The sequence below is a fragment of the Silurus aristotelis genome (genome assembly GCF_946808225.1).
Source record: "Silurus aristotelis genome assembly, chromosome: 18".
Classification (NCBI taxonomy): Eukaryota; Metazoa; Chordata; class Actinopteri; order Siluriformes; family Siluridae; genus Silurus; species Silurus aristotelis.
Window position 1 is genome coordinate 6,631,748 of NC_139591.1, and position 23,339 is coordinate 6,655,086.

Below are 23,339 nucleotides of genomic sequence, written 5' to 3' on the forward strand. Positions count from 1 at the left end.
TACAGTGTAGTCCTCTGAGAAATGGAAAAACGTTTATCATTTTCATTGCTGTCACTGACTGCAATGTTACTGCCAAGAAATAAAGATGTCAGCGTTTGCCTCAACTAGGATAGAAGAGCCAGATCGCTTTAACATCTTCTTCATTCTATGTTTAACAGTGCTCATAATGCCTAATATGGCTGTAATAATAAACACCACACTGTGTTTCATTCTTCTTGACTTTGGGTTTTACAGTCTTTTCTTTGCCTGAAGGAGCATGGAATCAGTATTGATTTGAACTTGATCCAATCATCCGCTGACTGTAGACATCACATCAGTGTGAGCTTGCTTTTGTAAACGCTGATGTTTGGCTGTGTGCACTCAGAATCTAACCTGGTTTTTCCTTTTCAGCTTTTGCCTATTTGTTTGTTTTGTTTTGTTTTGTTTTTTTGGTATGCACTGCTGTGATGTATCCCAGGACACTCAATCTGAAATTTTCAGACAATATAAAAAAAACTAAAAAAAACCCTGGCCTGGCAAAAAGATAGAATATAAAGCATTTTAATGCTGCATTGTAGTGCTTCGCTCAATCCGAATCATGAATTGTCACACCTGTAAGTCTCGCTCTTTGATATGATCCTGGATGGCAACCATGAAGTACTTAAAATGGAAATAAATAGTCTCGTTTCAACAATCACTCCTGTGTGATTGAAGAGACTCTCTGATGCACCTGCTGCCAATGCCCCATATTTATCTTGTGTTTGACAGCATATTGGATGTCTGTGATACATTCTCAATGAAAGATCCCTTAATTTATTGCAACGCTGTACGCACAAACAGTGATATGTGCTTTAGATAGATAGATAGATAGATAGATAGATAGATAGATAGATAGATAGATAGATAGATAGATAGATAGATAGATAGATAGATAGATAGATAGATAGATAGATAGATAGATAGATAGATAGATAGATAGATTATTAAGTCAGGCAAGTCAAGTTTATTTCTATTTCGCTTTTCACAACATTGTCTCAAATCAGCTTTACAGAATTTAACAGTTAAGGTGAACGATGTGTATTTATCCCTGATGAGCAGCCATGGCGACTGTGGTAAGAAAAAACTCCCTTAGATCTTATGAGGAAGAAAACTTGAGAGGAACCAGACTCAAAAGTGGAACCCATCCTCATTTGGGTGACATCAAGAGTGTGATTATAAATCTTTAAACAATACAGAACACTGGAGAGTGAGAACTAACATTATTAATCTGCAAACAAACTTTTGAATCAGTGCCAACCTTAAATGGTGTGCATGAATAAAATAAGAAAATTGAGAAAAACTAGACATATAACAGGTCATATGAATAGTAATTAAAAAATGCATACAGGAAGTTAGCCAGGCTCACCCATAATGCAGTAGGTTGTGATTCATTAATTAAGGCATCCACAAATCAAATTCTATTAACACCCCTGATTTTAAACTCTTTATTTTGCTTCAATTAGCCATACATGGTACCTTTGACAGAGTTGTGATGTGGCACTGAATAGAACATAGCTGTCCAAAGTCTTGACATACTTGTACTGTATGTTTTGAAAGATCTCTTTTTCTATTACAGACATTTTCTTGCCATTTTTCACAAAGTAAAAAAAGGTTTCTTAATATTTAGGCATCTTGTCTCTGAAGACCAGATTTCGGTTTAGGAATACAAGAAGTCAACTGTGACAATGATCCAAGTTTTAAGACCCAAGCCTGAAAAGCCTGCAACATAACATAGTGTCACCTCTGTAATATTTTTGAGGCTCTTGACATTTTTCCTCTGCTGACAGTAAGGAACTTTTATATGCTTTTTTGTTGCACCCAGAAAGGATTACTATATCGCTCTCTTATCTGGTCAAAATGCTACTGCCAGACTCCTGACATGAGTATGAGAGATCATATTTGCAATCTCTCAAATCTTTTTATTGCTTACAAGTTTTGATGTTTTCTATTTTTTTTATTAAATTTTACACACTGCCATTGGTTGGTGAAAAGAATGTTGGACATGTTCTAGTTTCATTTGGATTATTAAACAGTGTGATCTAAGTTATACAATGAATGTAGGAAACCTGATTAAAGGACAAGGACTCTTTAAAGTTACTTGCCTCAGATAGTATTTTACCTTGCATTAGATAAATCTAGAGCATTTATGCATTTTTATGGCTGATTGATTTTACATTCTGTTTATCATGATAAGTTCCATCATTTATTTATGGTGGCAATATATATATATATATATATATATATATATATATATATATATATATATATATATATATATATATATATATATATATATATATATATATACAGTACAGACCAAAAGTTTGGACACGCCTTCTCATTCATAAAGTTTTCTTTATTTTCATGACTATGAAAATTGTAGAGTCACACTGAAGGCATCGAAGGGCTATTTGACCAAGAAGGAGAGTGATTGGGTGCTGCGCCAGATGACCTGGCCTTCACAGTCACCGACCTGAACCCAATCGAGATGGTTTAGGGGTGAGCTGGACCGCAGAGTGAAGGCAAAAGGGCCAACAAGTGCCAAGCATCTATCAGGGAACTCCTTCAAGACTGTTGGAAGACCATTTCAGGTGACTACCTCTTGAAGCTCATCAAGAGAATGCCAAGAGTGTGCAAAGCAGTAATCAAAGCAAAAGGTGGCTACTTTGTAGAACCTAGAATATGACATTTTTCAGTTGTTTCCCACTTTTTTGTTATGTATATAATTCCATATATAATTCCACATGTGTTAATTCATAGTTTTGATGCCTTCAGTGTGAATCTACAATTTTCATAGTCATGAAAATAAAGAAAACTCTTTGAATGAGAAGGTGTGTCCAAACTTTTGGTCTGTACTGTATATGTTTTCATAACATTATATAATACATTATCATTTATATATAATCAGGTCATTCACATACTCCTTTAGTGGACTCTATATAGAATCATAGTCGGATCATTTGCTGCTAATAATATGTTATTATTGTTAAGAATTTGGGATAACTCATATGTTGTCATATGTTCTGTAAGGAGTTGTGAAGTCTCCAATGCCAGAACTTTGTCATTTGAATTTTTCCCTCCATTGGAAAGTTTTTGTTTCGCCACATTACATTTTAAAGAAAAGGAGCGAATAAATATTTCCTTACTTATTTAAAATTGCTGATCAAAGAAACTAACACTCAGCAATATTCCATGTGACCTCAAATGGATATAAATGTAGGACATCCTGGTACATTCCGTTATTAAAAAGTACCTATTTTTAAAATAGTAATAATGATAATCTTCTGGACTTATTATCTTCTATACCTTTCCAAAAAAGTTTTAATATACTGTAAATAATAATAGGGTGTTTGTTGTTTGTTGTTTTTTAGTGCATCTTTAATCTATGTGTCATTAAATTAGGGTAACAGTCACATGCTGGTGGGATACAAATAGTTGTGAGTTTGTGTGTTTCACATTCAGATCGTGCAAATGATGAAAGTGGTAAAGTTTGACTGGATAGCAGCACATGGCAGCAAACGGATAGGTGCAGATTCACTCAAAACTATGCTATGATTTGCCAGATCCTCAAAAACTGTCTGACTTAGCCCTGCATCCACTCTGCTACCCGAAATAGGGAGAGGATAAGAGCCATCAACACAGGCCTTTTCCTATACCTCAGAACCAGCATGCTGGTCTAAAATTGATGAACAGATGTGGGCATGCTGGGCTAAAATGTGCTTGGGGTTGTGTAGGAACAAAGATGTGAATATTGCAGCATTTCAGAGATAGAATGGACATCAAAATAGGTACTGCAGGTGGTATTACACAAGTCACTTCTCCCCATGAGTAACTCAAGCCTGAGCTCCAGGACCTCACAGTGGGTAATTGAATATGTCTCACAGTTATAATGGCTTGCAAGCATGCATTAACCTTTTGATTATGGTGATACTGTGCACTGCAGACACCCTTAGTTTTGACTGGGGAGGGTCAATATAGCTAAATGAAAACTAATAATAACAGGCTAATGTACATGTCGATGTAAAATTACACTAGGATTCTGCAACCACATTGAAAAATCTTAAACATAATATATACCTACTTGTGAAGTCAAGCTGTTCAACCAAACAATTTCTGTGTAACTTGTTGAATCGTGTTGTTTAGCAAATGCAGAAACTAAATCCTGCACTTCAGGCTGTTGATTTAGACTTTTGCAATGTGAAGATTTGGTTGGGTCACTGACGGCTTACGTGGCAAGATAACTTGAAATTCTTGCCGAAGAAGATATCGCCAACTGTGCCTCATCAGAACGATAAGGAGACACAGTGGCAAAAGGAAAAGGGGGGGGGGGGGGGTTCAGGACATCTGTTTTTATCACCCAAACACTGAGAAAGGTTATTATATGTATTTCTCTTTGCAATTCACAAAGACGTTTGTAAGCAGATGTGTGTTGTGAACAATAACCAAACCATCTTATCATGTGATCTGTGCATCTCAGAGAATACATTGGAAAATAAATATGTATTTGGTTTAGTAAAATTTTTGGGTTAGGTTAGGTTTTTTTTTTTTTATGTACTTAAAAAAAAAACATTAATTTAAGGAAATGTGAACAAAGCAACAAGAACACTTTGGAGGCAATATTTTGAGATATTGATCCATATTTACAATGAATCAGAGCAAACTGGATCGCCTCCTGTTTTCTGCTAATTCTATTTTAAAAGTCTAATCAATGATTTTTTAAAAGGAAAAGACTGACATTTCTTCCTTGTTTATTAGGTTGTTTTTGTTTCATTTGCATATCTTTTATGATAGAGTCTGGCATCGACAAATATGACCTTACTGGGGGGGTATTTTGTACATTGGTGGCAATTTGACGTGATAAGATACTGGGTTTATAAAGATTTTCAAAGGTCTAATGAATTTAGAACCAGATATCTTGCTAATAACCAGATTTGAATTAGCTATAGCTGTTTATAGAGTCTGCACTGTATGTTGCAGACAGACATATGTGGCCCTTCCTGTTAACTCTTAGTGTGGGGAATAGTAAGGCGCTGTTAACCTAACACATATTGTACACTGTAAGCCTGGAAAAAAGACCAATCTCTGAGTTTAGCAATTTCACAATGACCCCATTCTATGACTTCATAAAAAAGAAGCATGTTGCTTCTGGGAATGTACCAGAACAAATACAATCCAATGCCTCCTTTATGTATTCCTCCATGGCACATGTTTCTGGGATCAGTGGTAGGTCAGTAGCGTGGTGGGTGTAGTTCAGATACTTTGGCTTTACCATTGGGATCAAGGTAAAAAGCAAGGATCTGTACACTGTTTTCTGTTTCAGGAGTTTCAGTTTGAATGGCAAGATGTGCTATGGAGCTGCAAGAGATTTAACAGCCCAAGTCCCATGGAGTGTGTTTGTTTTCCATACATCTAGGATATGGATGGATTATTATAAGCTGTCCAGGGTATAACCAGCACAATGTTGACATGAGTGCATCTAGAGATAAGAAATACGATTCGTGTATGCAGGATAGAAGAGTATGGTGATCTGATTTATTTTCTCAACGGACTTTCTCTCCATGCGTGAGGCTTTTTTTTCCCTTTTTTTATTACAATAAAAGAAGATGCTTAACTGTTGTGTTGTTTCTTTATTCAAGAAATTTACCAGCAGAACAGGATTCAACAAGAAATTATTTAAGTGTTTTAATAGATCACACCTTTTGTTTTTTTTAAAAGTGTGTAATGGAAGAGACATTATTTGAGTAGGGGATATTGCACTATTAATAGTGCATGCAGATTCCCTCTTTCCTTTAGTACTGCTTTTCCCAGATGGACAACTTAGCATTGCCTTACATTTTATCACACTCTGATTTTCATTCAACTTGGGTAGTCATGGTTTGAGGCTGGGCAGGAGATACCTGGCACTCAGCAGAACAGACAATTTGAGTTATTCTTGTAGGTGAGCTCAAATTGAAGAGGATCATTCAGCTCTCAATAAAATTCCTCATCTTGGATATAAGTTGAGGGTGCAGAAACTGAGTGCATAGTCGGGTTCCGAGACCGGATGATCGAATACTTCTCAGAATGCCTAGACCAAAATGATCTCAGTGCAAGCAAGTGCTCTTTTGGTAAGCAGAGTATAATTAGGGGTATTTTGTGGACATCTTGGGAATGGTTAGTTTAAAGAAGGAAGCACTGTTCATTGAAACCTTCACACTATACATAGAGAGCTGCTGGACATCCCTGTCAGGATTATACAGGCTTTATTTATACTTTCTTCGTGGGTGCCTTCACTAGTACTATATGGTTATAAGTGCAGTGGTGCTACTCTATGGTCATGAAGATTTGTTGAAATTGCTGACGATGTTTTCTAAGCAGATGTCTGAGCGAAATGACACATTGCACAATTGCACATTGCAATTGCACATCCCACAATGATATTTGATGAAGTCTGGGGAGTTAGGATCCATGTGCAGAGGTTCATTGAGGCACAAACAACGCAGACAGCATATTAAAAGCAATCCAATACTTCAGGTGATAAGGCAGGCATTGGATGGTGGACTTTTGTGCATGCCAAGGAGAAAGGGCAATGCAAAACAAGTTGCGCTAGACCAAAGGTGCAGAAAACATACTAAACAATAATTTATTAGGAACACGTGTACACCTGCTCATTTATTTGATCTCATCGACTTTGGGATCTGAGGTTACACTGAGCTCACTAAAAACTGAACTGCTAAAGACTGGAAAAAGACCAAGGGACATTTTTCCAATATTCAACCCTACAGTCTTATTGATCTCGTGCCCAATGAAGACACAGATTCCTGTTCTTGGTTGACAGTAGTGGAAGCCGATGTGTGTGTGTGCGTGTGTGTGTGTGTGTGTGTGTGTGTGTGTGTGTTTGTGTGTGTGTGTGTGTGTGTGTGTGTCCTGCTGCTATCAAAAATAGACATGTTTTCTGATCAGTAATTGACAAATGTTTCTAAAATGTTTTTCTGCTCATGTGGATGTAAAGAGTGGTTACTTGAAGTATTGTAGCAATGCAGACATCGTCCCCAACAAGCATTTCAGCATACAGAATAGACACTCACTGCATATTGTTTTCTTTTGGTTATTCGTGTTCTCGGCACTCTGGGTAGAATGTAGAGGCTGTTGTGCATAAAAATCCCAGGAGACCATAAGTCACAGCAGAACAATATCTGAACAGTATCTGAAATTCCCAAAGTAACTCATCTGTCAACAATAACCATGCAGCGGTCAGTGTCACTGAGGTCGCATTTTCGTTCAGTGTTTTGTTCAATTACCTAAAGTTTATGACCTGTAAGTTAGTTCATACACTGCTCTTGCATGCTTGTCTAATTGGATAACTGCTGAATGGGCAGGCGCGCAGCATTTCTAAATAAATTGCTCTTTTGCAGGTGCCCTCTCGATATATTATAGCGGTGAAATGATGGTTGCGTACAAACAGTGCTTGTTCTGTAGGTGCTGCGACTGTTCTGTTTGAGATGCTGCTTTTCTGACACTTGTCATCAGCTGAGTCTCTCCCGGGTGCGAGACGCTGTCTTTCACATTGTAGCACATTGAATCTAGCAGGCTGTTGTCAGACATAGCACCGGGGATTTCATAATGTTTTGTGTATAAGTCAGCGTTGTGCTGCTTCTAGCCGTCTGACAAAGATAGAAACGCGTGCTGCTTTGAGTCCATATCTGCATGTTGTGTTTAAATGCACAATGTTTAAAAATAGATGAGCCATCACAAACGTGAATTTAAGATATTCTCGCTCTACTGTGCAAATCCATGCAATCGTGAAGAAATTTGAGTTCCGGCTGACCTTAAACAGTCTATGTATTAGTCACCTATTGTTAGATCTAATGCAGCATGCATGGGAGTATAATGAGATTTAATGCATGAAGTATTAAATACTATGTCTGAAATCCAGTCCTGTGCTTTAATGTATTGTTTGAATGATTGTTTGATTGATTATTATTATTATTATTATTATTATTATTATTATTATTATTATTATTATTATTATTATTATTATTATTATTATCATCATTATGCATTTTCAAGGCTTTGGCAAGAGGCTACAGATCCTGTGAGACTGACTGATCCATCTATGTTTTCTTTTTCCCATGTCTTGTAAAGCAAACGATGACTTCGATTCAGTAGACGAGTATTTTGAGATCCCCTCCATCAGCAGAAACAAGGCAGGATTGTACGAGTGCACAGCAGCCAACGACATCGCCATAGACAGAAAGACAGTGAATGTGGTGGTCAACTGTGAGTGCTACATGACGTTCACCTCATTGTTACACACACACACACACGCACTTCAACACATATTTTTCATTAGAAGGACCCACGAGTATGAAGATGAAGATGTATGAGCCGTGTCTTCATAAATCTTGTCTATATTTAGAATAATTGACATACAGTAGGCACTTAAATAAAGGGTCTGACTTCATGAGACATCCACTAATAAATTATTTATCAAAGATTCCACGAAAAAAATCATAGAAAAATCTGATATATCTAATGATTTCTTCACATGCAGCTTTCTGTGTGTGTGTGTGTGTGTGTGTGTGTGTGTGTGTGTGTGTGTGTGTGTAGTTCCTCCCACTGTGTTTGAAGGCAGAGATGTGGGCGTGACTCTGGGTCACAGTGGGGTCTTGAGATGCGAGGCAGATGCTGTCCCAGAGGCAGATTTCGAGTGGTTTCAAGATGACAGAAGGTAAATGACAAAATGCTTTGCTTCATCTTTCCAGTGCTGTTAAGATCATTACAAGTTTCTTATAGTGTGCAATCATTGTGAAAGCCCTCAATAAGCAGTTATGGTCTTATATATGGACACAGTAAATATAGTAGAGCCCTTATTTGTACTAGTATTCTATTGTGAAGAACATATAGGAATTAGGGATACACCTATAACAGCATATAATGAAAGAAGAAGAAGTAATGCAGGGGTATTCAGTCAATTGTTTGGAGAAATGTGTAAAGCATATTAAACAGGATATAATCAAGTACTGTTTACCACTGTATTAATTATTCCTCATGTCCTGCTCCTGTTTATGTACAGAGAAATATATAAACAGAAAAGCTATACTGTATGGCAGCATTATTGAATATCAGCTTACTATTTTAGTCGTCCTGTGCATTGGAATTTAGCGTATAAAAAGTTATAATCAGTTGATATTTGTGTGTTAGATGTTTGGGTTAATGAAGAAAGAAATAAAATCATTGCACACCATGAGAGTGTTGCTCTGTCTATAGAAACCTTTTTTTGTCATTGACATAATGTATATGGCATTTGGTACCTTCACGCCTTCAGTGGGGACTTACCCTACTTAATCCACCTCTTAATACCACCACTATTACGTCACAATTATAAAAACCATCAGTACAATACAAAAACGCATTACAGAGAAAGAGGCATTTTGTGTATGGAGGGGGAATACCATTTTACTAAAGCAAGCTCCAAACCGCTACACTACAACTGCAAATGTGCACCTACATCATCTGTAGCAGTTCAGAATTCAAATTCAGTTCAATATTTGTCTAATAACATGACAAAAACATTTAAATAAAATACAACCTACTCACCAGAGATGCATACTCATAATTTGCAGCGCTCCTTAGAGGCTGTTAGCCAGTGGTACAGCTCATATTCACTGGTCTGAAAGTGGTAAACAAACCCTTTCCTTGGCTGAGACAAGCTAGCTAGCTTCAGGGTTGGCCGACCTCCTCACGATGTTTAGCTTTTCTGGAAAATTGATTTTTAGGTATGTCCGAGATCAAATCACTTTTTTTGTCTTCCTCCGTAGGCATAAAAAAAGTCTAACTCAGATGTATTAATGCGTGCAGAGCGCTACAGACATGTTTTGCCAGTCGAACAGTTTCCCTCTGACCAACCAATCAGAGGACGGAAAAATGCTGACGCTATTCTGGGCCAGATAGCTGACCCTGTGAGGCGAATATGACATCTGCTTGGTTAAAGAAACAGAGCTATTTCCTAAGGAGACAATGGTTAAAAGGCCAGCAGTACTGACTTTGAAGGCCCTGGGCTGATTAGATTGACATGGCAGCACATAGAGGCTGAAATCTGATTGGACAAAAAGTCTAACATCCACATACACGTACTGGAAGCAGTGCAGCCAAAGGAAAATGCTACGAGATAAAGAAAATAGACTGTTGGAATACATTAAAACAATTTCATGGAACAAATATTAGAATTCAGGTTGTAAATGTATGTCATTCATGCAGCTTCTGATAGTGTTTAGGCCAGCAGAGAAGGCTTTGCTGGCCCTGACCACCCACCACTATGTATACCCAAACAGCAGGTATACTAGCAGCTCAGTTTTTTACATGAATTAATCTAGAATCACCTTCCTTTCTTCCTTTATTTGTTAGTTTGTTTATTCGTTCATCTTCATTAGCAGCTTATCCTGGCCAGGGTCATTTATAGAATAGGCTCTGAATGCCAGTCGATTATATGAAATAAGTCAAGTCAAGTCAAGTTTATTTCTATAGCACTTTTCACAACAGACATTGTCTCAAAGCAGCTTTACAGAAATCAACAGTCAAGGTAAATGGTGTGCATTTATTCCTGATGAGCAGCCGTGGCGACTGTGGCAAGGAAAAACTCCCTTAGATGTTATGAGGAAGAAACCTTGAGAGGAAGCAGACTCAAAAGGGGAACCCATCCTCATTTGGGTGACATCAAGAGTGTGATTATAAATCTTTCACAATACAGAACACTGGAGAGTGAGAACTAACATGAGTATTGGAGTATAAGATTATAAGTAAGAAAAAACACAAACACAAAAACTTTTTGAGCTCGGAATCAAAATCTAGAGGGTTTTCCCCTGCTAATGTGTTTTATTGCTGTAAAAGCAGCAGGTTAAGATCGGTAAAAAGCATTGCACATCTTTAGAGGAGGTATTTATGTAGAAACCGGGTTGCTAAATTGGATTAACTGTTTTCAATTTGGTTTAGAATCTTCCTAATTAAGTACAAACCCTGTCAAACTGTGGCCAGATATTAAAATAAATGATATCAATTAGCATAAGGTTATTTGTTTTCATAGTAAAGGGCTTGAAATAATCTTAATTTGTGAGACACAGATATGGAACACTGGAGGAAACGCATGCTTTTCTTCACATTAGTTTGCCCGTTTCTTCAGCTTCAGTAAGTGCTATACCCTAGTTAGGGCTGGAGACCATCTCAGAGATGTAGCTACAGCAAGATTTGTATTTATCTTAAAAAATATATATAGAAGAAGCTCTAATTACACTTGTAATGAATTGGGTTATTATACACCAATTGCAGTATAGGCAGGATATATTACATACCGCAACATAGTCCACGTTCTTCAATGTGGAGGATAAAGAAAGCAAAAAATGTGTGCTTTAAAAAGGAAATGAGCGCATGCTCTTTCAAAGGCAGCCCTTTTAGCTCTGACCGAGGTGGTACGAAGTACATGGAGGTTTCCACCTCAGTAGATTTGACAGCTTTCTCTACAGACTCCAAATTTTATGTTGCCATTTTGATTGTTTCAGATATTACAGGTTAAAAGCTTTGTATTTTCCCTGATTCGTCTTCTTTATTTTATATTTATTCAAATAGTATAAAAGGCTTTGTATTCCCTCTGAAGCACATTCAAGTGCGACGCATCTCCTGCTCGCTCGAACCCACCTTTGTAGTGAGCAAAAGAGAAAACCGAAGAGCTGCGTGTGATTAGCGGATGCTGCTGATGTTAATGTCTTCTGGCTTCTGCACATTACATTTTTTATTATTTTTTTAAATGTGTAACGGGCCAGCTGCCATCTGTGTCCACGGAATGTGGACGCTGTCACAAATGTCACCCTGCTCTTCAAAAGCAGCTCTGATGTGGTGTAAATCATGCAGGGCTGATCCAGCTCTCTCAGTTCGCTGCCTTGTCTTTCAGGATCTTCAATGGCTTTGACGGCATCGAGATTGAGAATATGGGATCCATGTCGAAGCTGACTTTTCACAACGTGTCCGAGGCAGATTATGGAAACTACACGTGCGTCGCCATCAACAAACTCGGGAGCGCAAACACAAGCATCGTTTTATACGGTGAGTCGAGTTCTACTTGTGGGTGTATGTTTTATTGACAAAAAGTATATTAATAGCATTAACTGATACTATTGTTTTCCTTCTTTTATGATGTTATAGCAAGGTTTGATGAATGTAGACATGCAACAATTAGCTCAAATCATTTGGTAACACTTAGGGGGTCATAAGGATACAGTATATGAACCCTTTATGAGAACAGACCCACTGTATATAACCATGTATACAGGTTTATTCCTAATGCTGACATAAAGACTTCAATTTTGATATCAAGTTGACATAACACTTGAGTCAGGTGACACCATTCCGTTGACTTACAGTTTTATTATTGTAGTTCAATTGAGAAAAGGACACCTATGTGTCCTTTTCAACATCCCATTTTACAATTAGTCCCCCTTTCCTGTTACCGTGTTTCCCCGAAAATAATATATAATAATAGATTATATAAAAATTTTGCTTCAAAAGACTGAAAAAAGGGCTTATTTTGAGGGAAGGTCTTATATTTTTATGCACAACAATCTGCCGGTACATTTCTTTATGTATGGTACAAAAATCTGTATATCATACACTTTATTATTTGATAACTTTCTTATATACACTTTACCTGTACCCTGATCGGTCCTCTCATACAAAGGCTCCCGCTTGGGTATTTACAAATACTTATGGTAATTATAATTTATATTACCGGTATTATATTAATATAACATTACTCTAATTATTATTATTATTATTATTATTATTATTATTATTATTATTATATTAATATAAATATTTTATAATTCAATACATCATCATGTGTTGCAACAGACATATGGCGCTAAAATTAGGAGCACCTTGAAAAATCATAGTAGGGCTTATTTTTTCGGGGGAAACACAGTATAATTAAACATTGACCAACAACAGCAAAGCCAAGCACTAATGTAGGGTGAGAAGGTTCATTGTTGTGTTCATTGGGGCTTAATGTTCTGGGCCCTGTGCAGGCAATATTCATCCTCACCAACATTAACAAGTTTGTTTTTTGCGCACAGGAACACTGGGCTGAAATAGGATTTCTGATACCTAGTTTCATTTAAAGGAACGGTGTCAGTGTATGCCATTTGCCATAATGGCTTGTTATTACCATTTTAAGTCAAATTAAAATCATTAATTAAACTGAAATGGTAGATTTGGTGATAAACATATCTCTGGACCTCAGTGCTTATTATTGTTTTTTATTTTATTTGTTTTTTTATTATTAATGGTGATAGTATTAGACATAGTAGAAGTAAAAATAAAAGCAATAATAAAAGTTTTGAGAGAAGATATAAAGTAATATCAATGTAAAATATATATATTTTTAAAAATGCACTCATTTTATTAGGAACACTTGTACCCCAATCCTACTTGTGGCAGCAGATATATATATATATATATATATATATATATATATATATATATATATATATATATATATATATATATATATATATATATATATATATATATATATATATATATAAATGTAGGTCAAGGCCTTTAGTTAATCTATACATTAACTGGGGAAAACCCAGTTACATTGGAAGATGGCAGGGTTTTTGACATCAGACAGGATGGAATCTGCCGATCTCAGCACCTCAAAAGCAAAACTACAAGATTGTAATCCAGATGAAAAACAAAAAACAATCTTGTTCTTTCCAATTAGTAGCTGTCTTGTTTGGATAGTTATATGCCCACTGTAATTTTGTGTATCTATTTTTGCCGAGCCTAGTCTATGAGCATCAAGGTTTAATGGGTTGAGCATTCTGAGATGCTAATTGTGGTTGTAAATAGTAGTTATCTGAGTTACCATATCCTTCTTGCCATTTTAAACCAGATTAGCCATTCTGCTTCAACAAGACATTTCCACCTGCTGAACTGATGCTCACTGGATGTTTTTTAATGGTTTTTGTACCATTTTGTGTAAAATCTGTTACACAGAAAGGCTGTTATACTACATCCTAAGAGAGCAGCAGTTTCTAAAATTCTCAAACCAGCCCATCTGGCATCGGGATCCATGCCAAAGTCAATGTCAGTGAAATCACATTTTTTCCCCTGTTCACTCAATTGATGACTAGATTAACTAAAATTTCTTCATCTGTAGCTGCATGATCTTATGCACTCCATTGCTGCCACATTGGATTGACTGATTGGATAATTGCATGAATGAACAGGGGTACAGGTGTTCCAATTAAAGGGATTCTTAACAGTCAAAATGTCACACAATTTGTGCGAATTGTGTAAAATGGCGTATCATTTTCAAGTTTAGATGTTCCCCCATGGAGAACGTAGATTTGTTGCATATGTATTATTTACGTCTCAGGAGAATCATGTGATGATAGGGCTGTTTAGATTTACTCTGTTTCCTTAATTAGTTTTGATGTTCCACAGTTTCACACTGGCACCATCAAATGATTTACCAATATATAATAACATAATCAGCCAGAAAAATATTACAAAAACAGGCAAAACAAAAAATGAATCAGGGGTTATGTCAACATTAGAATGGACAAAATCGAGCTCAATGTGAGCCAATGTCAAGTGGAATAAAATGTGTTACCAATTATTGCATAGGTTCTGGGAAATACTGATGTTTATTATGGCTTGATCTATAGCCTTTGCCTCTTATATTGCTATTTTCCGTTTGTTTGTTTTTGCTGATGTAGAAGTAATTGAGCCCACTAGCTCGACGCTCTTGCAAGGTTAGTACTCCGCATAAGCATGTCCTTTCACCTCAATGCCTCTGCCGGGCCTGTTCCTGCATGCTTTCTAAACAAATAAGCAAATAATGAATGCTTCGGTCTGCCACATGGTGATGAAACGGTGATGTAGCTGAGGTGACGCTCAAGTTAATCTGCCAGATTGCTGCAACAAATGTTCCAAACATGAAAAAGCTAATATAATTTTCGACAGAATGTGATTGTCAGGTCATGAAGTAGTGATTAGCCATTCCCATTAAAGAGGTATATTAGCTTAAAAATCCAATTCGCAATGTCAATAATAAATGCGACATTCCGAGTGACAGGCGGAATTGCTGCCTGGCGGGTGGGGGCGGGTGGGGGCGGGGGGTTTCCTCATGCCTCAGTCCGTCTTCAGTAAACCACAGTGAGATGTTTGGATGCTTTCTCCATTCTTTGTTGCTTTAATGTGTTTTCTTTCTTCTTTCTGTCTTTCTGTTCTCCTGTCTAACCTTCATGCACCATGCTATGGCTTCATTGTGGCTATGCATGCCTCCGTCTGCTGTGTGTGTAAGTACTCATCTGCAAAGTATAAAACATTTTGTTCTGTCTTATTCCCCTGCTACGAAATTATTTTTTTCTGAAATGCTCATTGTGCTTTCCAGCCGTAATCTGTGGTGTCAAGACAATATGCAGAACATCTGACCTAAATTGAAAACACTTTTGAGTGGGAATGATGGCATTGTCTTCTCAAGAGAGTCATTAATTACTTTGAATTTGATTTCGGGAAACTGGTATTATTCTAATTATCCAACTGCAAGATTGAGTATAATCTGCCGTGGCACTATAATTGGATCGCTGTTTTTTTTTTTTTTTTTTTAAATAAGAAACTCGAGAGCTACAGCAAATTCACAGGAAATTAGAAGGCATTCTCAGAAAACCATCAAAGCGCAAAGTTTCATTGGCAGTCCATATGATACTACAGTATAACATTTGTTCAGACAGAAATGAGACACTTGTCTGAACTCTCTTTCCCCTTCCCCCCCTCTCCTGGGGTTTGGGCGGGATTCATTTCGGGTCTCAGGATGACATCTGTAATAAAGTCTTGTTGCACAAACCATTTGTGAGGGTGAAGCAAATTTCAGTTATTTTTCCCCCATGTAACACGACGCAAGGTGACGTGTTGCTGCCGTTTCTCACCACATTTATTTATTTTTTGCTATTTTAAATGAAATGATTTATTGAACACTACAATCACTATCAATCATGTGGCATATGAAAGTGAGGCTTTATACTGACCATAGCTTTTATAGTATTAGCCATTTTAGTCAGCCAGCAGGATTTCAGTCGTGTTTTTTATTTTTTTTAGGTTTTTTTCAAACATGCCTGCAGTGAAGATAATACATAAACAAACTGATGCCATCTACGTATACACATTTTAAAGACTCTTAAAATGCTTCCATCGTTTCAGAATTTTCAGAATTGTTTAGTCCTTGGAACAAGTGAATAAAAAGAAAGCAGGAAAAAAAAGGTCAATAATAATAATAATAATAATTAAAAAAATAAATAATAATAATAATAATAATAATAATAAAAAAAAAAAACTGAAACACATGTCCATCTGGAATGAAAGAAAGAAAAAATTTTCAACTAAACATGTCTAAATAGATGAATTTATGATTATATTAATCAATAATAATAATAATAATAATAATAATAATAATAATATTAATAATGCCCCAACATACTGAATTAATAATAACATGATGAAAATTTTTAAGTGAAATCGGTACACTTTGCATAGATAAAATTGAAGTGACATCACAAATGTGGTTCATGTGTTCATCGTATAGTGTGAGTCAGACGATAGCGTTTGCCATCTGCCACAATTTTCTGATTTGCTACTAACAAAATTCTAATTGCTTGGTTTGTTTTTTGTTTCTCCTTGTCCAATCAAAAGTACACTTCAAACGCAGCTCTTGTGTTTAATGGCATACAGACAGAAGCTTCTCTTTTATTTCTCACTCAGACGTTTCCTTGTTTTAACAGTCGTTACTTTCCAATAATCAGCTCTGAACGCTGGTTCACAGAAGGCTGATTGAAACGCGAACAGATTAATAGCCGTCTTGCTTTTCCCTGCCATTTGCGAGGCTAGACACAGACCATCTCTCTTTTCTTCAGCCAGCAGCACTGTCTCGTTAAGCCCTTCTGTAATTATAAACCCAAAACAGCAAATACAGGAAAGCCCCCATCGTCAGCCTCGTCAGCATCACGCTCCTTGATTAGCGTGTTTACCGCGAACTGCAATTACAGCTGACCCACACTGTGCACGGGTAAAGGGTATGGGCTGTACAGCATGTTAATGAAAGTGCAAGCCACGAGGACAGGAGCAGCCAAGCAGCTCTGGCCAGAGGAAAGCAGATGCACTAATGATTGCTATGTGAGCTCCAAACAGCAAGGTTCTTCATTAGTCCTGAGCCCCGTTTTTCTTTTCGAAAGATCAGAATTAGGGCTCAGCTCCACATCAGCACTGCAACCATTCCAGAAATACTCTGACCTCTAAGTGGTCTTTCTAGGCAAATAGAGCGGCAAGAGCAACAACTAATCTAGTCTGAGCTGGGTGCTTTAAGCGATGTTTCACTTTGCAATAACATTTATTTGTCCCCGTTTACTCCCCATTTTCAGGATCTTTTCTAAGTGGATTAAAACTGAAGTTGCTGTATAAAAAAAAAAAGGGGGGGGGGGATTAAGTTTAGTTCTATTCTGGGAAATTGTATTTAACTCTTATTTTTGGTTTATTTATTTGTATTGGGATATTTGTTCATGCTGATTTATGCCATTAGAAAAATGCTCTGAATATACACTGGAATATTGTGAATATAATATAAAGGGAAAAAAAATTATAATTATATATAAACAAACTTTTTATATATTTATATATATATATATATTTTTTTTCCCATTATATTATATTATATTCACAATATTCCAGTGTATATTCAGAGCATGTATATATATATATAGATGGATGGATGGATGGATGGATGGATGGATGGATGGATGGATGGATGGATGGATGGATGGAACAAATTAATATACAAATAACATCACAGTAAATGACAACCATGAAAGCAATGATATTGGCTACTATTTAATGATTTTTTTCAGTAAGCTTGTAATGCTACTAGTTTACAATCCGGTAGGGGATTTTGCCCAATTTGAGGCATACTTTTATTTAACTGAGTTTGATACAGCATTTTTGTCTCACATCACACACAATAGAGCTCATATCATCAAACAAAGTAACCAGGTTTATCCAGACCAACTATATTCGCAAAAACATACAGACCTCAAACTTCACCAAAGAGTCAGCTGTTGGAACAGCAAGACACGTTTTTTTTTTTTTTTTCCCTTTTGCCTCAGCATGAGAAACAAGGGCATATGCATTTCTTATGATGAGCAGCAATACCTACTACATCATCCACAATCCCATTTCCCTTCTTTTTCAGTATCTCTTACATTAGAGAAACACTGTCTGCACTGCACTTACATTTTTTATATTTATTCTGTTGATAAAACAAGATCTTGGTTTTCACATTTCACAAATTGGATAAATAAATTTGGGGCAGAGTGATACCTGTCTCAATGAGCAATTGAGTGCCTATTACAGCCCCATGTTTGGGAACAAGAAGAATAACTATACGGAGTTTCTTGGATAAGCTGCCACTTTTGATTATACACAATGGATATAGTATTTTATATATGCATTTTCATATCTGTTTTTAGAAATGTACTATATCTGTCCCAATTACCAGGGAATCTTTTATAGTATATAGACAGAAGTGCACACTGTGCATGGACATTCAGTTTTTAATTTCAGTCAGATTTAAAAAGAGACTCATTGCAGCACAATGCCCAATGATACATACAGTAACCACTCCTTATTACACTCTTACAATATATTTAACGTGCACAATTATATTCCTATAACCTAGCATGAATGTGCTTTACAAAGGTGAATAAAAGTGCTGATTTTGCTTATTGACGCAATAACAAGGGGTAGACTCAGGAAAACAAAGTCAATAAAGGCGACAATAATAACAGCATTGCTAATAGCACTGAGGGGAATATATATAGTTTGCTTTTTTTTTATTTCCCTACGTGTTGCCTATGCTTATTGAGCTGCCTTTGGCTTTCTTGCTTTTTAAATGCTGCTGCCCACATGTTTTTTTTTTGTTTTTTTTTTTGGAAACAAGTGCCTTGTTTCATATGATCTCTCTTTTTAGAAATGACTACATCTGTTTTAGAGCAAACATCCACTGAACGCAATCAGTTGCGGGAAGGTTTGTAATGGACAGAACTACCAGACCTAATTCCCTAATCTATTAACCATTAGAAATTGATTTACTGACATCGATCATTAACAGTTTACTAATTGTAGAAAATAATTCAATACAATGTAAAGTAGCGAATGAAATAAAGGTGAAATTCACTCATGCTGAAAGAGAGAATGAAAAAAAAAAAAGCTGTGTTCTAAAGCCAGTGCTTTTTTGTGAATTGTTTTATTTAAGATGTTGTGTACACTGGCATGTCCGAACCAACTTCAGACATGGAGAACTACCCATAAATTAGAGATATAAGAGACTCCCACATGGAAAATTAACATTTACAGCCAAAATCTATACCAAATCTAATGTATGCTGTAAAAAGAAAAGGATGCATGATTATTCGTGATTATTCAGTTTATAATATAAACCGAGTAGGTAGTGGAGCATGTTTTTTAAAGACGGCGATAAATACACAAATTTAGTTTGTGGAAAATTTCAGTTTCAGAGTATATAACCTATTAACGCACTGTGGGTATATATACAAATATATACAGTACAGACCAAAAGTTTGGACACACCTTCTCATTCAAAGAGTTTTCTTTGAAAATTGTAGATTCACACTGAAGGCATCAAAACTATGAATTAACACATGTGGAATTATATAGGGAATTATATACATAACAAAAAAGTGGGAAACAACTGAAAAATGTCATATTGTAGGTTCTTCAAAGTAGCCACCTTTTGCTTTGATTACTGCTTTGCACACTCTTGGCATTCTCTTGATGAGCTTCAAGAGGTAGTCACCTGAAATGGTCTTCCAACAGTCTTGAAGGAGTTCCCCGAGAGATGCTTGGCACTTGTTGGCCCTTTTGCCTTCAATCTGCGGTCCAGCTCACCCCTAAACCATCTCGATTGGGTTCAGGTCCGGTGACTGTGGAGGCCAGGTCATCTGGCGCAGCACCCCATCACTCTCCTTCTTGGTCAAATAGCCCTTGATGCCTTCAGTGTGACTCTACAATTTTCATAGTCATGAAAATAAAGAAAACTCTTTGAATGAGAAGGTGTGTCCAAACTTTTGGTCTGTACTGTATGTATATAAAATTATATATTTATATAAATATAAATATATAATTTATATATGTATATTAGTAAATATATATATATATATATATATATATATATATATATATATATATATATATATATATATATATATATATATATATATATTTGTATAAATATATATTTAAGAACAAGTTGATTGCATATGTTTTCACCTTCAAAAGAAAAATTGTTGGCATCATAAATCAAAGAAGTTTCAATCATAAGAAATAGAAATGGTAGCTCAGTGAATAAGATGTTGGACTTTGGATTGGAAGGTTTTCAGCATGTTAACTACTTTCTGTAAAATAAAAACGCTAAATAAAACGATGTGCTTGATCCAGTGCTATTTTCTAAGTTGCTGAGTTTACAATTTCTCAATTCAAGCATCAGTGATTTGGTCTTTCTAAAGAGTTTTAAATTAGATGTTTATCATCTTGTATACATATACACATCATTTAAGTCTTTGTTGTTTGCTTTGAATATTATATTATACTACATTTGGCAGCAAACAACCAACCAAAACAACAACACTATTACCCTATTTAGCTGACATTTTTTTAACCCAATATAAATGCTTTAACTCGTAACTCGTAACTCGAAATTCTGGTAACCTGAGAGGTATGAACTACTGATTCTCTATTCATTTCTGAATACATGTAACTTTCCCTTAAACAATAATGACATTGAACTTGACATGAAGTTTTGGACTAAATTCACCAATCCTGAAGGCATGCCTAAAATGCATACAGATTTGACAGTTCTGTATTAACAGCAAACTATTGTCCAATATAAAGAAAAAGGGAGCCATGACACATTAGCATAAATGCTCAGATTTGAGACAACCTCATAGCCTTTCAGCTGCCAGCTGGATCAGCTTAGGACCCATGATAGCCAATTCAATTTCACTATGGACATGACATTCATTTTATACTTTGACCACTTTGTGCCCGAAATTCTTTTTGTTCATTATGTGCATATCTTTGTATGTTTAATCATAATTCATACGCTCTGATACTCTTTAGGTCCCGGTGCAGTTCAAGACGGTAACAGTGGCACAGCAGAGGCGTACAAACCCATCTGCCTCTTCCTCATCGCCGCCCTGCAGCTGCTGCTCAAGTTTTGATGGTGAAGAGGATTTCGGCTGGAATTGGTCCCATCTCTCTTGTCACTCATATCAACCCCTGCAGCCACCGATGAGAGCAGAGACCGGGCATGCTATATCCCAATACTTCTTTTTAATAAAATAATCATTCCATTTTACTTTATATTAGCATTTAATAAATCCTATCTATATTTTTTACTTAATTTTTTTTTTTTTTTTTTTTTGCCCAACTGAAAATATCATAATTTATACAAATATATATAAACAGGCCTGTTGAGGTGAGGCTTGTCTAATGTATTTTGCATATACATTTTTTTTCTGTAACTGTAATTCTATTTAACCAATGATTTCCTCTTCTAAATAGTTAACATCACACTTAATAGAAAAATAATATTAGTCCATGCAAAAGGCATATATATATTTTCTTTTTTTCTTTTTGTCATCAGCCTCAAAAAGAAGAAAATCACTGTACAATTATTTTTAACTTTTTTTGTAATATAGTTTTTCAGAGATTTGGAGGTGACAGGGCACATCAGCTACTCCCTATTGTTTTTTTGTGGTAATATTTATAAGGTTTATTTTACAAATGAATATACATAAAGAAAATAAATTTGGCATTTGGTGTAACTTTGATTTTAAAATGGAAAGGCAAAGTGGGAATTCTGCAGAACTATTAAGAAATTCATTACTAATGCTTTATTTAGTCTAAAGGAAGAGAAATTAATGCTTGGAATAATTTCATGTCAATTAATATAATATGCTGTACACAAATTCTAAATTTTTTTTTTTGCTTTCCTAATATAGCCAAGCAGCAATAGATTTAAACTTCAATCCCTCATTGCTTTTTTGAATGAGCCGGGTTGCATCCAAGGGGTCGGGATAAAACCATTCCATATAGCAGACATTTCCATTCCACCGACCGTGAAAGCCCAAAGAGCTATCAGCTAACATGTCTGCATATCAGTTCTTATCATTTTTCACTTGGTTTGAAGTTAAGTTGAAACAAAAGCATTAGTATTACTATAACGCAGCATCTGGAACAAATATTGATTTTTTTTTTTTTTTTTAGTGTGTGTGTGTGTGTGTGTGTGTGTGTGTGTGTGTGTGTGTGTGTGTGTGTCCTTGCAGTATGTTGTGCAATAATGCACGTTCTATTTTTCAATAATTATATATATATATATATATATATATATATATATATATATATATATATATATATATATATCCCATCCCTACATAACTCATCATCACTAAGTTCTCTATATGCATATTATTTGTACAAAGGGAAAATATGCACCTGTTTTTACTAAAGTTGTGAACCAGTTTAATACAATGCAACAGACTTTTTCTATTTTATGTTGCTGCTCTGGTTTTAGTCATATAATTTATTTCTGAAATATGCATTGCATTTTATTTTAAATTTTTTGCATTAGAATAACTTCTAAAAAAAAAAAAAAAAAAAAAGAATAGTTAAAAAAGAAAACTGTAAGAATTGTAAGATCTGATAATAAGTAGTGTGCTTTTCATGTTGTACTGGGCAGGATAAAGTAAACCTGTTTATCATCATCTTACCTTCAATAACTGAGCTTCAAAATGGTATCATTGTGGAGCAGGTGTGTGTTCTGCTTAAGCATTTATACAGTTTTAATTGGTTTCATCGCACTGTCTTTTTTTTTTTTGTTGTATTTTTCGCCTGAATATTTGCTGTATATCCCCAGTCAAAGTACCTCAAAGTCAAAGTGAAACTCACATTGTCATTTGATTGATTTATTTCGAAGCACTACGAGTCAATGTGCATGTCCGGATTTAAATTACAGGAAGACTTCAATAAGTAACTGGAGCTGGTGATAATAAATATACATAAATCACATGTTTTAAAATATGGCCAGCAAATAAGACTGGACACGTGGGTTAAACCAGAAATGTAAGAAAAAATCATTTTATTATTATAATAGTGGATTTTAAGCACAAATTATAAAAAAATGTAAAGGTGTGGGACATTTGTGCACTGCCTAATGGCAG

General features: G+C 35.7%; 1 protein-coding gene across 7 annotated transcripts in view; it reads left to right on the forward strand.

Moving 5' to 3' along the window:
- Nucleotides 1-22,800, forward strand: part of ntm (neurotrimin) — a 409,839-nt gene extending 387,039 nt beyond the window's left edge. For 2 of the 7 annotated variants that reach the window (XM_083567651.1, XM_083567650.1), the window contains 6 exons: nucleotides 8,143-8,277; nucleotides 8,608-8,728; nucleotides 11,942-12,093; nucleotides 14,772-14,807; nucleotides 19,070-19,126; nucleotides 21,238-22,800. In XM_083567651.1, coding sequence (XP_083423777.1) covers nucleotides 8,143-8,277; nucleotides 8,608-8,728; nucleotides 11,942-12,093; nucleotides 14,772-14,807; nucleotides 19,070-19,126; nucleotides 21,238-21,338 — 602 coding nt within the window. In that variant the 3' untranslated portion in view covers nucleotides 21,339-22,800. The remainder of the gene's footprint in view (nucleotides 1-8,142; nucleotides 8,278-8,607; nucleotides 8,729-11,941; nucleotides 12,094-14,771; nucleotides 14,808-19,069; nucleotides 19,127-21,237) is intronic. The other 5 variants (XM_083567652.1, XM_083567654.1, XM_083567653.1 and 2 more) reach the window with 5 other exon arrangements.
- Nucleotides 22,801-23,339: the final 539 nt, after the last annotated feature.